Genomic DNA, 17270 nt, shown 5'->3' on the forward strand with positions numbered 1-17270 from the left:
GTGCTTCTTAGCTCAAGTAGATACATGAGACTAAATGGGCAGCTCCTGTCCAGAGGTGAGATGAGAAGGCAGAGAGGGTCAGGAGCTGGTTGAATGGACATGGGAAATCAGGGGTGAGAAGGAGGCGTGTGCTGTCACAGTATAGGGAGAGCAATTAGGGTCACATAACAATGTATGTATGAATTTTTTATGAGAGACTAACTTGAATTGTAAACTTTCGCTTAAAGTACAACAATAAAATAATTTAAAAAAAAAATTCCCCTTTCCCTTTGCTGCCATGACTCAACCCCTAGTCCTACTCCTGGAACCTACTTTCCACCGGTTCTTCCTAGGCTCCTTCGCAGCCCTCTCATCCACCTTAAATGTTTTGTATTCTTCTGTGTCTTGAATATTGATCTTTCTTATAGCTCAGTCCTCAGAATTGCCTTCTCTCCCTTCCTGCACACTTCCTTGGTGGTTTTACCCACATTCTGCTTTTTTTTTTATAGTGGGACTGTGGGAGATTTTTATTTCTTTATCTGCATTTTCTAAATTTTCTACAAGCAACAAGTATGCCTTTTGCAATAAGACAAAAAATAACATTTTTTAAAAATATTAAAATACTAGCAAGTGTATGGTTAGTCACATTTTTCATAATAGCAAATTTATAAGAAGAAGAAATGAAAACAATCAAAATGCCTAATATTAAACTATGACACCCAAAATGGGATAATTTATAGCCATTAAAAATTGTTTTCTAAAAAATATAATGACAAAATGTATAAACAGTATGATGACGATAATGTTGAATATATACATATCTTTAATATATGTACATAGAAAAGACTAGAAGAAAATATGCTAAAATTTAAGAGCGAGATTGAAGGTATTCCAAATTGTTTCCCTATATTTTTGGAGTGTTCTATAATATGCCTATATCATTTATAATCTGAATAAAGTAATAAAGTGCATTTTGGGAACAAAGGCTAGCCATTTCCCTGTCTCTGCAGGCTCCTCAGCTGGGGGGCCAGAGCCCTGTATTACCTGACATTCCCTTTTAAATCCTCTCCTTCCAGACCAGAGGGTCTAGGTTTAAGTCATTAAATGTTGCATGGGTTCACACTCTTTTTTGTTGTTGTTGTACCACCTGTACACAAAAGACTCGGCAAAGGCACCTCAGCCCTTCCATTAAGTGTGGAATTTTCCACCTGCCCTACCGTGTGCCTATGGTCCGTCTCTTGCTTGGTGGGCTACTTACGTTGCCAGAGCAGAAACCAGGGCCTTTTCTTGTTAGACCCTTTCCCCATCCTCATATATTCCACATTGTCCTGAGGTCCTGTCAGTGGTACCTCCTCTATTCCTCTCTCATTCTGTCCTCTCCATTCCTTCTGCAGTACATAGAGGCCTTCAACGTGTGGTACCTGAGTTCTGACAATTGCCTTTTTTTTTTTAAGTCTTTAATTTCAGTTTTAATTGTAAAACATAAAGTAATCCAAAGTAAAACATTATCCCTGCCCTTGAGAAATTCAGGGTTATGGCTGGTAGACAGGCATATAATCACACTCCACAAAGCCATGGGCTCTTGTGTCAGGCAGGTGAGGTGGGCTTGGGGTAAAGGACGCATCCCTGACTGACTGCTCTCCTACTGCCCCCCAGGAATGTATTTCTAGCCTTGCATTTCTGCTCTACATTCTCTCCCCACACTTGTAGATTTCCAGGATCTGGTTTCTGCCAGCTGTAGAGGTTGTGGACATCTTGCACACCTTGGTAGGCGTCTTTCTAGGAATCAGACTCATTCAGTTAAACCCTGACAAAGGGAGACTTGTAAAAATGGCCCTGCACAGTATTCACACAGTTCTGAGCAGCACCGTGAGTTAAATGAGGTCCAACTCAAACTAGTCTTGAGTTCCCTTACTGAATTAGCTCAACCCTGGAAACACCCAACATCCTACAGTTTTGTTTTTTTTTTTTTTTTCCTTGATTCCTTTTCATTTACTCAGTATTCTACAGGGTTATCCACATGATCAGAGTAAGTAGACCTAAAAGGCTCTCAAACAGCATCTGGGCTATTTTTACCCATTATAAAAATGTGAGGGCTAGATTTGGGGCAGGGTGATCAGCCAGTTCCCTCTTGTCACCTTTGGTGCTCGCTGAACCTCCCATGGTTCGCCCACTGCCCTGTACCTGGGAGTCAGCCTGCCTACTGTACCCCCCTCACCCTTGGAGAAGGGGGAATCGAGTCCATCCGCATCAAGGGGAAGTAGGGATTCTATGGACTCATCCATCCCAGCCCTGTCAGCAAGGGAGGTTTTCTCCCTTTCTGTGAACTGGAGCTCACCTGTAGGACAGGTAATCGCTACCCTGATAAAAACCAGCCTGTCTTAGCCCCGCAGGTGGGAATGGAGAACTTGTGCCAGAAACTGTCACCAGAAAACCATTCTCAAAGCGATTGTGGAGCTGCCAGTGATAATTCCGGGCTGGAAGTCAGGACACCAGGGTCCGCTGTGTAGTTCTTCCAAGATGGTGCTGCAGATGTACTTACCCTACTATGCCCCCGTGTCCTCAGCTCTAAACTGTATCTTGGGAGCTCTTTATTTGTGATCCCCTTGGCCCAGGCTTCCTGGGTCCTTGCAGAGCTGCCTCATTTTTATCGTTCAGGTTTCAAATTAGCGACGGTTGAGCCTCCAGACCCATACCATATCCTGATCCTGCTGATATCCTTCCTTCCTTAGCCACCGTCTGTGACTTTAGGTGTGGTTTTAACGTTTTCTGTCTCCCTCCTGCAGAATGTCAGCTCCGTGTGGACAGGGACCTTGGGTGGACCCATAGCCCAGGTGCCCCATTGTGTCTGAGCTTATTGGGTCCTTGAGACATGTTAGTTGAATAAGTGATTAGGGCAGGTGGTCTCTGTGGCTCCTACAGCCCAGAAGCTCTCTGAGTGTAGTGGGTACGGTTTCTCCTTTGTGCTCACATCTGTCTGTCTGTCTTTCAGAAGCCCAGCAGCCAGGGCCGCCATATTACACCGACCCCGGAGGACCGGGCTTGAACCCTGCCGGGAATCCCATGGCGATGGCTTTCCAAGTCCAACCCAATTCACCCCAGAGAAGCACAGCCTACCCCCCACCCCCGTCCTACTGCAACACGCCCCCACCCCCGTACGAACAGGTGGTGAAGGCCAAGTAAGCGGGGGCCGTCAACGCCTGCCCGTGTGAAGGAGGCACCGCGGCCGCATTGCAGGGAGACAGGTGGGCTCCCGGGTCCGACAGGCCCTCACCCAGCCTTCTCTGTCCCCATCAATGTTCCTGTAAGGAATGGTCTGACAAGCCGCTAAGGGCAAATTTCTCTTTGATCTCTTCAAAGCAAGTACAGCTCCCTTTCAAGTTTCCACGGAGGACCAATATTTGAATTCACACTGTGTCTCCTCTTGCTTCTGTTTCTAATGTAATCTGTGCTCTCTGGCAGTGTGGTGACAGTCTCCGAGGGTCGCAGGTCTTAGGGTGGTGAACCTAGATCCTCAAAAGAGAGACTGGGAGGAGGAGGGCCAGGCGGAGCACATCTGAGTGATGAGCACATGCAGAGGGTCGAGGGTGCGGCATCCTGGCCTGGGCTGGCTAGGCAAGCTTCACTCCACCGGATGGAAAGGCACGCCCACCGCAGCGAGATGGACCCGCAGTCAGGAGTGACTCTGAGCCACGCGCTAGCCGGTCTTGTTCCGCATGATGCGCTGAGGGAGATGTGCAGAAGGTCCACGCGTCTGGGCCCTGCTCCGTGCCCACGCACTTCAGTGGCTCAAGACAGGCCTCCCCTCAGCACTACCGGGCTGGGAAGAGTAGGTGTGCTCACTTCCACCTCCAGGAGATGAAGCTGGATGTCCGCAGCTACCTGAGAACCACTACAGAATGTTGCTTAACACGGCAAATCGCTCCCTGCCCAAACTGGAACACTACGTTTTATGAGTTTTCGGTCTGACTCAGAGAAAAATGCTTCCCCTTTTTCTGGTGCGTTTGAGGAAGCAGTTGTATAGGGTCCCGCCCTTTGAGGTTGGATGAGGAGTGTGTCTTCCTGGGATGCTCGGGCCGCTCAGTCTGTCATCACACCTAGAGGCTCTTGCTGCTTTCAAAGGCAGCTCTGAGGTGGTGGGTTTGACGGACACCTTCAAAGCAGAACTGCTCCAGGCGGCGTACCTAGCAGGGACAGCACAATGGACTTCAGGAGGGAGAACGGGAGAGGCGACCTGTGGCAGCAGAGACTGCTGTTCTGAGCCTGGGGCAGCGGTGGTGGCATTTGATCTCAGCAGGTGTGTGTTGGGCTCTGAGGAGCGGGAACAAGCTGAGAAAAAGACATCCCAGGGCTGCAGGGAGATTTTTTCAAAAAAAAACGCTGAATTGATTTTTACTGACAATTTAATGAAATTAGAATGTAAACCCCTGGATAAGAAACATGTCTCACCTGGAGTTGCTGGCAGTGAGCAGGGCCCTTCTGCTCCTTGGCGTAGTTATTAGTGGTAATAGTGTTCCCAAACCCAGATGTAGACCCGATGTGTCACGTAGCAGGGCAAAGCAGTGTAGCCAAGATTCCTAAGTAGTATAGGTGGTGGGGGGAGGGACAGTGCTTATTTTGGAAATGCTTTAATTGGACCCTCTTGAGAACTTGTTACTCACTGAACTTGAGCATCAGGACAGCCCACTGGAGGACACTGAGTATTGTCATTGCCCCAGACCAGGAGCATCCATGCTCTGCCAGGGTATTTGTATGAGGTGAAAACCCAGTCTCTGTTGAGTTGAATTTGACTAATGCGGACCCCATGTGTGTCAGTGGAACTGTGCTCCATAGGGTTTTCAGTGGCAAATTGTCAGAAGTAGATTGCCAGACCTTTCTTCCAAGGTGTGTGTGGGTAGACTCGAACCGCTAGTCTTTCAGTTAGCAGCTGAGCACGTTAGCCATTTGTACCACCCTTGTACCACCCTTGTAAGGGGTAGGGAGTGAGCAGTAGGAGTGAGGCAGAAGTCACTGTTGCGTGACTTATTTGGAGATAAGGATCTGGTAGCCTCCTAGCAAATTGCACGGGAAAAGCTTGGGAACGGTTTGTGAACACAAATGCTGCCAGTGTCTTTGACCACCTTAATGTGACCTCTGACCTTCTGTCACTGACTGCAGTACCTCCCCACACTCGCTCCCTGATTTAAACGAGAAGACAAAGCACAACGTTTGCTGTTTACAACCAAGGAACAACTACATGGGTCCAAAAGTTCACCTTCCTCCAGGCCATTTATTTTGTAACTTCAGCGCCTCCCTTTTCTTTCTTTAATCAAGAAGCACATGGAGAGCTGGCCCTGGAATTACACGGGGTCCAGCCGAACAGGCACCCAAAGGCCTCTGACTAAATTTTGTTGATCTTTTTGATAGCATATCATCTAAAGAGACCAAATGATTGGTAATGCTCCACAGTTTTATATTCCCATGTTTGTGGAAGATGCGTTTTGTGTTCCCTTGAACCTGGGCTAGAACCCTGCTGTAGTGGACACTGGTTCTGTGTACTGAAATCCCACCTCTGGTGACATTTCCTGGCCATTCTTGCTTCCTGTGTGCTGCTGGTGGGCTGTCCCCAGCTAGAGTGAGTGCCAGCCCCTGGTGTACTAAGTCCTGTAGGGTCCGTGGTTAAGCGTAAACTTGAAGCTGATCTGTGCACGCTTTTACTCGGCAACATCTGGCGCATTTCCTAATTTTTTGTTCTTTTGATAGGGTCCTGTTTCCTATGTGTACAAAATAAAAATAAATTTGGGCATGTGCTTTGATTGTTTTGCTGGGGAAGGGGGAAGAGGGTAGAGATGACATTGCTAATGAGGGAGGGCAGTGGGGATAGGGTGGGGTGGGCTGAGTGATTCGCCCAATCTCCGGAAAGCTGAAATGCAGGACATTTCGATGTTATCAAAGAATGTAGGGTACTTCTGGTTCACATTTTTAAATCAAGCTAGGTTAAAAATCATCCAAGACGGGTAGGAAGACAGAAGCAATAATAAAGTCAACTCAGCTAATACTGACGTTGGGTAACCTGGGACCCAGATCTGTTTTTCCATAGGTGGGTGAGCCTTTTAAAATCCAGCTCTGCTTGGTCAGAAATTGTATTTCTGTCACAGATAGAATTGAGGGCTAGAGCTGCTGCAGGTACACTGCATTTTTTATGAATTACTACCTGAGATAAAGTTTGTAAAGAAGCGTTTTAGACTTTGCCTTTTTAAAACCCTAGTCGTGGGACATGGTCCCTGCCCTGTAAACCCTGCTGTGAACACAAGTTTGGGGACTTCATTATATCCATTGTGGAAGATTCACACCACACACTGGCATGTTGAAGTTTGAGAAGTGTCTCAATACTGTTTAACCCAGCACTTCCCAACTTAAACGAACAACAACAACAACAACAAAACCAGTTGCTGTCAAGTTGATTCCAACTCACTCATGGTGACCCCATGTGTGTCAGAGTAGACCTGTGTTCCATGGGGTTTTCAATGGCTGATTTTTCAGAGGTTGATCACCAGGCCTTTCTCCCAGTGCCCCTCTGGGTGAACTCAGCCTCCAACCTTTCAGGTAGCAGCCGAGCACGTTAACTGTTTGCACTACCCAGGGACTCTGTTACCATGACAAGCTTGGCAAATGCTGAGTTCATCCAAACCCTCACTGTGGCGACAGGGTGCAGGACTGAGGAGGTCAAGCGACTTGCCCAACATCACAGCCACCTAGTGGTTGAGTCAGAACCGATTTACAGATCTGACTAGGACAGCCCGCCTGGCCCTCTTACCCTAGTAGAATCGAAGCGTGGGTCACTTACAAGTCAAAGGTCTTGATCTGAGGTGGCAAATGAGCCCTCACTTTTATCTGTCCTTCCAAAATGTCACTGAACTTGAAAAAAATCCTTAACAGCGTTTAAAGCGGAAAGGTACAAGAGCAGAAATATTGAGTGATGGCTGAAACAGAAAAGGCGGGTGGGATGGATTGATGGAGAAAACAGACCCAAGAAGACAAAGTGAAAATGGGCACGGAGGCAGCTGCGGAGGTCAGAGCTGCTGCTCAGAAACTCCAAGCTGAGAACCAGCAAGCTCCAGGACAGCAAGGCCAGAGGTGACCTGCGCTCTCCACCTGCGCCCCGGGTACATGGAGCAGCTGGCTGAAGGACTGAATCACCTCAGATCCTGCTTTCTCACATTTGGCTCCTGGCATGGGTGCTGGGAAGTGGGCTGTTGGCATCATCATCTAATTTTTTAAAGTGGGTTAGACATGTTCTAGTGTAAGGGAATGACTTCGAGTACATTCTCCAAACATAGTGTCTTTTCAGACCGTGATCCTGTAAAGAAGGAAGTCAGCGGGTGTCACACATGCCACCACCTCCGTTACCTCAGTGTGCTCCTGGTCTAGAAACAGTGCCTGTCGCTCAGCGGTGGGTGTTAAGCCAATCAAGGGGAAACCCTTGACAACCATCTTTTCACATGTATAGGGCGAGATCCGTGAGCACCCAAAACTAGCCATGAAGTGAGAACAATGTTTTTGACGTTCATATTACTTACATTTTACTTCCACCCAACTTTTTCTTGTAATGCTCTTATCCCAGCCTGGCAATGCAGGAAGGATCTTTCTCCCCTCCTGCACCAGTGCCATTGAGTCAACTTTGACTTGTGGTGACCCCATGTGTGCAGAGTAGAACCACTCCATAGGGTTTTCAAGGCTGCGACCTTTCAGAAGCACATCACCAGACGTTTCTTCAGTGGCACCTCTGGTTGGGTTCCAACCACCATCTTTTTGGTTAGTAGTCAAGTGCTGAACCATTTGCTGCACCCATGGACTCTGCCCTGTGCACAGTGCCCCTCGAAGCTGGTGTGCAAGCAGTGGTGATTAGGAGCAGCCCCTATCCAAGAAGAAGGTTGAAGGTGATTACAGTGGGTCCTGCTGCACTGCCCTCTAGAGATTCCCCCTTGCGATGCTAGCCTGAGATCCAGGCCTGAGTTTTAGGAAGGAAGGCTCGTGTTCGCGTGCAGGCCGCAGAGTTCAGCGAGGGAGGAGGAATGTCAGTAGAGCTGTTTTCAACAGTACCAGGAATGCTGGAGAGTGCTGCCTTTGCCTTCCTCTCTGAACTCTGAAAATCTCAAACAGTTCTGATGTCATGAAAGCCCATAACTCATTTGCCACAGACCCAGGTACACACTGTACATACGTGGGAACAAGACTGATAACAAGCTTGTACGTTTGAAAGTTGACCGGGCGCAGCACTTACAAACAATCACAACCTCTGCCGTATTTGTGGAAGAAAAGTAATTTTGCATCTTGCTTTGACATTTATAAGGAGAAATGCTTTTAGATGTGCGTTCTAGACCAGCGCTATCCAATACAAATATAATTTGAGCCACATATGTAATTTTAAATTTCATTAACTACATTAAAAAAGAAAAAATACAAGTGAAATTTATTTTAACAATATATTTAACCTAATGTATCACAGTAGTATTTCAACATGTAGTCAGTATACAACATTCATATGAAGTTTTCTTTTTTCTGTCACCAGTAATTGTAATCAAGTCGACCCCGACTCGTGCTGACCCCATGTGTCAGAGTACAACTGTGTTCCAGAGGGTTTTCAGTGGCTGAGTTTTCAGAATTAAATCACCAGGCCTTTACTCTGAAGTGCTTCTGGGTGGACTCAAACCTCCAACCTTTCGATTAGCAGCCAAGCACTGTAACCATTTGCACCACCTTTTTCCTTTCTACCTTCAAAATTCAGTGTGTATTTTATACTCGAGCATTTTATAGTATTTTATAGTCTCAGTCTGGAGCAGCCACGTTTCAGGAACTCAAAACTCCATGTGGCTAATGGCTACTTTACGGACAGCGCAGGTTTCATGTAAGCAAATGCTTAGCTCTTATGTTCTTGTTGGGTAATTATAGCAATATCCATTGAGGGCACAGTCAGGTTCATTATAAAAGGGTTGAGGAGAACATTCAAGCTCCATGACGTATAGCTTCCAACTTTCAGTGAACCAACGTAAGTCTCTAAATTAAGCATTATGTTACCTGTAACAAATTTTGAGTCTGAAGGTTACAAGTGAACAGTCTTGGGTAGTAAAGAGTGATGATGGGTGTTCAGTCTGGAGGTGGCATTTGCTGCTGCTCGGGGAACACCCAGAAAAGAGACAGCTGGTCTAGTGCACCCTCAGTAGTGCTCCTGAGACCAGGTAGATGATGCCAGGACCAATCCTGAGGTCTTCTGCCCAAAATGTGAACCCAGACATACATATGTCACTACTTAAGTCTTCAGGTTCTCCAAGGAAACTCAAGTGTCCCTGTGTAGGGTAATGCTATTCAGCTATATGCATCCCCTTCTAAGGGAGACAGCTTTGCTCTTCCCCGGAGCATGCTGGGGTGAACTTGGGCTAAGCACAAGGCCAGGGGTGGCATGACTGGGCCGGTGGCCAAGGCCCAGGAGTGCCTTATCAACAACAACAACAAAAACCATCTAGACCTGGACATGCAGCTCCCGGAAGCGCTGGCCGCCCAAGGACTTGGAAGAAGAACAAGTAAACCTTAGCCCCGGATGGAACTGTATATAAGCTTGTGTCCCTTGCTAAGCAGCAGTGGAGGGCTGTCCTGAGTCCAGCCACCGCCCTGGACTGCCCTATGTGTAAGTTCCCCTAATAAGCCATTATGTCCGGATTGCTGGCTCTGGAGTCCTTCTTCGGTCTCTTGGCTACGTGGCAGACCCTCGGTCTGGACGCTGCTGGGTTGTTACCCAGCACCCTGGAAGGAGGGAGTTGCTATCAGCACACAGAAGAGGGGACATGGCGATAGTCCTTCCTCTTGTCATCTTTATCAGGAAGCACCACCTCCTCGGCCTGATGCCATGCTGGCCGCAGCCCCAGTCTGGGTACACAAAGAGATCTAAGACACAGGTGGATCACAGGTGCGCGGAGGGTGGAGACGCACCCGGGAACAGGGAGGGGGCCGGGCAGTGGCCTGACAGGTGCTGGCTGGTCCCGGCCGCCCCATGAGCGGGGCCCTTACAAGCACATCATCTTGGTAAGATGCCTGCTCATATTCTTCATTCAGAATATAACTGAAACCACGTGTTTTTTCTGATTATCGAAGGAATACAAACCCACTGCAAAAATGTAGACGATACAAAAAAACATGAAGAAAACGGAAAATGAAAATCCCCTGCAACCTCAGTACCCCAAGATAAGAGTTCTGTTGCTTTCTCACACTCTTGCTTTGACAACACACATGCCGGATTAAAATAGCCAAATAGGAATCTTTTGTAGCCCGTTTTTTTCCAACCATTTTTTCATGGCATTTAAGCATTCTTCCACCTCTACACTGCTGATGACTGGTGTCCACACAGGGCTACTCCAGTTTATTTACCCCACCATCTATGACTGGGCTTTTTGGTGGTTCCATTTTATTTTTCATTTTAAAATAGCACGATATTTTATGCATTCAAAAGAATGACTGTAACATATGTGTAAGATATCCTGGCTGGTTAAGTGTTTAGTGTCTTAGTTTCCCCATGCTGCTGTAACAGAAATACCACAAGTAGGTGGTTTTAAAGAACAGAAATTTATTTTCTCACAGTTTAGACGGTTACAAGTCCAAATTCAGGCACCAAATCTTGGGGAAGAATCTAGCCCTCTCTTTCTGTTGGCTCTGGGGGAAGATACTTGTCTCAGCTTCTGTGGCCCCAGATCCCTCCATTCCTTGGCAATCACCGTGTGGCATCTGTCTTTCTCTGATTTGTGCTTGCTTCTCTCTGTCTCTGTGCTGCTCCTTATAGAAGGGATTAGGTTTAGGGCACACCATAACACTGATATGGCCTCATTAACATAACAAAGAAAACTCTATTCCTCAAAGGAATGACATTCACAGGTACAGGGGTCAGGACTCCAACACAATCCAATCCATAACACTCAGGAAGCCAGTTCCTCTCCTTTCTGGGCAAACTGCTGGCTCACCTTTCTCAGCCTCCCCCCACTCCCCCCACACACACAACAAAGTGGGGCCACACTGGGCAACGGGCTGAGGATGCAGGTGGCCTGAGCACTGCTGGGCCCAGCCCTCCAGGCCTTCCCTCCCTTGCCCAAGCCTGGAGGCCGAGGATCTAGTGGAAGATTCCCAGGATGTGGAAGATGGCAGAGCCTGGGTCCCTGGATAACTGTGTGGAGCTGAGATCTCCTGCCAACTCCCACATAGACTTTGACTCCTATGAGAAATTAACCTTTATTGTGATGCCCCACAGTTTGTTAGCATACCATGGATAATGCAGACCCAATATAATAATAAAATGAACCCATGTACCCCCACACCAATTAAGAAACATCACCCAAACCACTGAGGCCCTGGGGACCCCTTTCCCACTGGACCCCCCACCACCATTATCCTGACTTCATTTGCTATCCTCTTGATTTTCTTTATAATTTTACCACATATGTGTTTTGTTTTGTTGTTTCATTTTGAACTTTATGGTATTAATATATTTTCTATTATTTGATTTTTTGCTCATGTTGTTGCTAATTTTTCTGTTATAAATAATGCTGTGCTGAGTATTCTTGTTGCTATTTTATATGCACATCCACCTTGGTTTCCTCAGAATAAAATCTTAGATTTAAATTCCTGGGTCAAAGTGCATGTACATTTTTTAGGGCCTTTGACACATATTACCTTCAGCAAGGTTATACTGATTTATTCCATCAGCCTTTTCCAACACTGTACATGATCGTTAATCTGTATGTACTTGCCAATTTGAAGGGGAGAATGAAATGCCCCATTTTTGTTTGAGTTTGCATTCTTTTATTACATGAATCCCTCACCAACTATAGGAACTATCTTCTTGAAAGCATCTGTGGTTGGCAGAACAAAAGCTGGCAAGATTAAGCTCTTATAGAGAGTGCTAGGGAGAAAATATGACTATATATGAAAAATATAAAATATGAAAAAAGTGGAGTAAATAGAAGTCTAAAGTATCTGCTTCACAGCCTCACCTGTGGATACCAGCAGACGACCCCTCCTGAATTACCTTCTTCAGTTCATTATTCAGGAGATGCCTGGCCACCGCCTTACTGTCTGGGGCAGCCTCTTCACTGTTCTTCGTAGGGCTTCGAACCGGTTCATTCTGGTTCGAATCCCTGCTGAGAATTTGTATTTCTAACAAGTTCTCAAGCAGTGCTGATGTTAGGGACCAGTTCTGACAACCACTCCTAGAGCAGTGGTTCTCAAAATTTATTATACATCAGGATCACCTGGGGATCTTGTGAAATGTAGATTCTGATTCAGTATATCTGGGGTGGAAATGCACCTGGTTCGAAGCTCTGATTCTTTGAGAAAAGGCAGACATAACTTCTTAAACTAGCCCCAGGGGCTTTGAATTTAATGTTGGTTTCATTTGTACTTGCCTTGTTCTCAGCTCTCCCCGACCCCCCTTCTTTGTAAGTCTCCACAAACCGTCCCTTTGCTCACCTGTTTCACAATGATCTCATGCTTGAGGCAGGTATCCCAGGCTTGGCTGTTCTGTATTGAGAGTGGAGGTAACTCATTTCTCTCTCCACCACATGGTCTAAGAGAGAGGCAGCATCCATTGCTGTCTTCAGTGTAAGAGAACTGAACTCACTCTCACATAATTGGATCTTAAAAACCAAACTGAACGACTCTATAGGACAGGGTAGTACTACACCATAGGGTTTCCAAGGCTGTAATCATTACAGAAGTAGACTGCCACATCTTCCTTCCGAGGAGCAGCTGATAGGTTCAAACTACCAACCTTTCGGTTAGCAGTCAAGCACTTAACCACTGCACCAGTTGAATCTTATATGGACCATAACTGTTATTATTGTTAGTTGCCATCCAGTCAATTTCAACTCATGGCGACCCCATATGTGCAGACTAGAACTGTGCTCCAGGGTTTTCAAGGCTGTGACCTTTCAGAAGCAGATCACCCGGCCTTATTTCCGAGGTACCTCTGGGTGGTTTGAATGGCCAGCCTCAGTTAGGAGTCCACTGCTTAACCATTTACACTACTCAGGAATTCCTGTATCTGCTATTCCAAAAAAAAAAAAAAACCATTACCACTGAGTCGATTACAACTTACAGCGACCCTATAGGACAGAGTAGAGCTGCCCCACAAGGTTTAAAGGAGCTGCTGGTATTTTCGAACCACCAGCCTTTTGGTCAGCTGCCAAGCTCTTAACCATTGCATCCCCAGGGCTCCACATATCCGCTATAGTGACATTAAATTCCATCTTGTCCAAACTGTGGTTGCGGAGGAGTTCTAGTATTAGTGAATCGATGATCAGATCCCATGCAGGTTGTTTGTGTCACATATGTCCATGACTCCAGGGTGAGGGGGAAGGAGGGTGTGCTTACTCACCAGCATACCTGGGAGATTCAAGGGAGGAGGAAGGGCTCAGAGGCCAACCACTGAGAGTGACTTCATGACTGGGCCCCCTCCAGCTCTCTGAACCCACAGCAATGAGCCTGGGTCCATGCCTGAGTTATATGCCAGGTATATGCAAGTGGAGGGAAGTGAAAGGCTTTTGGGGAAATGGAAACCAGCTATGGCAGAGCATCACATGACAATTGAATTCTGGAACATTCTAAGAAATCTGTTTCTTCCTTTTTCCTAAAAAGGACTTCAGGGTATGGGTCAGGGTTGGCAGATACCATGTTGATATAAACTGCTACTGTCCAACACAGTAGTTGCTAGTCACAGGTGGCTAGTGTGACTGAAGAACTGAATTTTTAATTTTCACCAAATAATTTAAATTTGAATAACAATTTAAATAACCATGTGTGGCTAGTGACTACCACACTGGACAGCGCAGCTCTAGAGTGTAGACCTAACTTCCAGGTTACAGGAAGCAGGAGCTGAAAGTTGAATGACACCAGGGGAAAGAATCAGACAAATCAGTAAGGGGAAGTTCTATAAGACAACAGTCCTGGACTCCTCAGAACGTCAACATCATTGAAACCAAAACAGGTGGGGGGAAAGACATTCTTAAGTCAATTGGGGAAAACTGAATATAGTTTTGACACTACATAATGTTATGAAATCCTGTGTTTTCTCATGTGCAATCTCAGTATTGGGATTACGTGGGAGGTAATCATTTTTAGAAGAGGTAAAGCAAATTATTTAGGAGTAAAGGGTCACAGTGTCTACCACGTGCTTTCAAATGATGCAGCAAGTGTGTGTGTGTGAAGAGAGAGAGGAAAAGCTAAAGCATATATGGCCAAATGTTTGTGTGTTTAATAATTCTGTCATGCGTGGTACCTCTTCCAAGAGGGAAAGTAGAAAATGTAACTAATGAAATGAGTGACTTATAAGAAGTTTACCAGGCAGAATGCTAAAGATGCTGTCTGGCTTCTTCCTGCTCTTTATAGTAAAATATAAGCGGAGAGAAAGAGGAGATAAGGAAAGGACTACTAAACATAAAAGAGTCAGGACTTGCTGGCTTTGAAAATTCCCAGACTCTCCAAATGGTAAATAATGCTAAAATTAAGAAATGGCTTCCAGGCAAGGATAAAATCCAGAGTAAACATAGGGTCACCATGAATCGAAATTGACTCGATGGCATCTAACAACAAAAACAAAAACTGTCGGGAAAGTATTGTATAAAGATGAAGGCAAGGGGCGAGCTGTAAAATCTTTTGTTAAGAGTCCAGAAAATTCCAGATAACTCTTCAGATAAACAAAAGGGCTCCTATGAAGCTAAAGGGCATTGCGCCTCTCAGCCACCTCACAGAAGCTAGAGATGCCAAACTTGGGGCTGCTGCTGTAATGGGATGAGCATTTGGGGGACCTCAATGATCCTGACCTGCTAGCCTTCGTGCCCTGGTATAGCTCCTCCCACAGGGAATCTTGGGCGATGCAGAGGGATGGTGTGTAACTTTTGATGCTCAGTCAGACAAGAAATGGCAGTTTTTGCCTTGGACTCTCTAAGATCCTCACTCTGAAAGAATCCTCTTGCCATGTCATTCAGACTCTTAAGCAGCTTTATGAAGCGGCCCACAGAGAGAGGAACTGAGACCTCCTGCCAACAGCAGCATCAAATTGCCAGCCAAGAGAGTGTGCACCATCTTGGAAGTGATCTAGCCTGAGCAACATCGTGACTGCAACCTCGGGGGAGACTCTGAGCCAGAATTGCCCCACTAAGCTGCTCTTGAATTTCTGTCCCAAGAAAACAGAGAAATAATATATGTCTATTATTATTTTAACCCACTAAGTTTTGGGGCAATTTGTTACACAGCAATAGATTACTAACACAGCAAGGATCCAGGGGGAAGCCCATAGCTTGGAATGCATGAAAAAATTCATTTTATTTATTTCATAATTTATATACTCTAATCTAAGGCTTCCATTGAAGCCTTATCCATATGCCTACAAGGAAGACTAGTTAATACGACTATTATTCAAATTTACCCACCAACCACTAAGGTCAAAGATGAAGAAACTGAAGATTTTTACCAACTTCTGCAGTCTTAAATTGATGGAACATGCAATCAGGATGCATTGATAATTACTGGTAATTGGAATGCAAAAGTTGGAAACAAAGAAGAAGGTTAGTAGTTGGAACATATGGCCTTGGTAATAGAAATGATGCCAGAGATAGAATTTTGCAAGACTAACGACTTCTTCATGCAAATATCTTTTTTCAATAACATAAATGGTGACTATACATGTAGACCTCGCCAGATGGAATACACATGAATCAAATCGACTACATCTGTGGAAAGAGATGGTGGAAAAGCTCAATATCATCAGTCAGAACAAGGTCAGGGGCCTACTACAGAACAGACCATCAATTGCTCAGATGCAAATTCAAGCTGAAACTGAAGAAAATTAGAACAAGTCCTCGAGAGCCAAAGTATGACCTTGAGTATATCCGACCTGAATTTAGAGACCATCTCAAGAATAGATTTGACTTAGTGAACACTAAAGACCAAAGACGAGATATGAGTTGTGGAATGACATCAAGGACATACATGAAGAAAGCAAAAAGTCATTAAAAAGACAGAAAAGAAAGAAAAGACCAAAATAAGTGTCAGAAGAGACTCTGAAACTTGCTCTTGAACGTCGAGTAGCTAAAGTGAAAGGAAGAAATGATGAAGTAAAAGAACTGAATAGAAGATTTCAAAGGGCGGCTCGAGAAGACAAAGTAAAGTATTATAATGACATGGGCAAAGACCTGGGGATAGAAAACCAAAGGGGACGAACACGCTCGGCATTTTTCAACTGAAAGAACTGAAGAAAAAATTCAAGCCTCGAGTTGCAATACTGAAGGATTCTATGGGGAAAATCTTAAACAACTCAGGAAGCATCAAAAGAAGATGGGAGGAATACACATAGTCATTATACCAGAAAGAATTGGTCGACGTTCAACCATTTCAAGAGGTAGCATATGATCAGGAACCGATGGTACTGAAGGAGGAAGTCCAAGCTGCACTGAAGGCACTGGCAAAAAACAAGGCTCCAGAAGTTGACGGAATACCAATTGAGATGTTTCAACAAATGAGTGGAGCGCTGGAAATGCTCACTCGTCTATGCCAAGGAATTTGGAAGACAGCTACCTGGCCAACCGACTGGAAGAGACCCATATTTATGCCTGTTTCAAAAAAGCTGATCAAACCTAATGTGGAAATTATTGAACTAGATCATTAATATCACACGCAAGTAAAATTTTGCTGAAGATCATTCAAAAACAATTGCAGCAGTACATCGACAGAGAACTGCCAGAAATTAAAGCTGGATTCAGAAGAGGACATGGAACCAGGGATATCATTGTTGATGTCAGATGGATCCTGGCTGAAAGCAGAGAATACCAGAAAGATGTTAACCTGTGTTTTATGGACTATGCTAAGGCATTCCACTGTGCAGATCATAAAAAATTATGGATAACATTGCAAAGAATGGGAATTCCAGAACACTTAATTGTGCTCCTGAGGAACCTGTACATGGATAAAGAGGCAGTCGTTCGAACAGAACAAGGGGATACTGTGTGGTTTAAATTCAGGAAGGGTGTGTGTCAGGGTTGTATCCTTTCACCATACTTATTCAGTCTATATGCTGAGCAAATAATCCGAGAAGCTAGACTATATGACTAAGAATGGGGCATCGGGATTGGAGGAAGCCTCATTAACAACCTGCGTTATGCAGATGACACAACCTTGCTTGCTGAAAGTGAAGAGGACTTGAGGCACTGATGAAGATCAAAGACCACAGCCTTCAGTGTGGATTACACCTCAACATAAAGAAAACAAAAATCCTC

At 45.3% G+C, this 17270-nt stretch overlaps 1 protein-coding gene across 1 annotated transcript in view; it reads left to right on the forward strand.

The window, feature by feature from the left end:
• The window catches only part of VOPP1 (VOPP1 WW domain binding protein), a 132875-nt gene extending 129713 nt beyond the window's left edge, over positions 1-3162 (forward strand). Inside the window, exon 5 of the mRNA XM_023738320.1 lies at positions 2972-3162. Coding sequence (XP_023594088.1) covers positions 2972-3162 — 191 coding nt within the window. The remainder of the gene's footprint in view (positions 1-2971) is intronic.
• Positions 3163-17270: the final 14108 nt, after the last annotated feature.

The sequence above is a fragment of the Trichechus manatus genome, unplaced genomic scaffold, assembly GCF_000243295.1.
Source record: "Trichechus manatus latirostris isolate Lorelei unplaced genomic scaffold, TriManLat1.0 scaffold00114, whole genome shotgun sequence".
Taxonomy (NCBI): domain Eukaryota; kingdom Metazoa; phylum Chordata; class Mammalia; order Sirenia; family Trichechidae; genus Trichechus; species Trichechus manatus.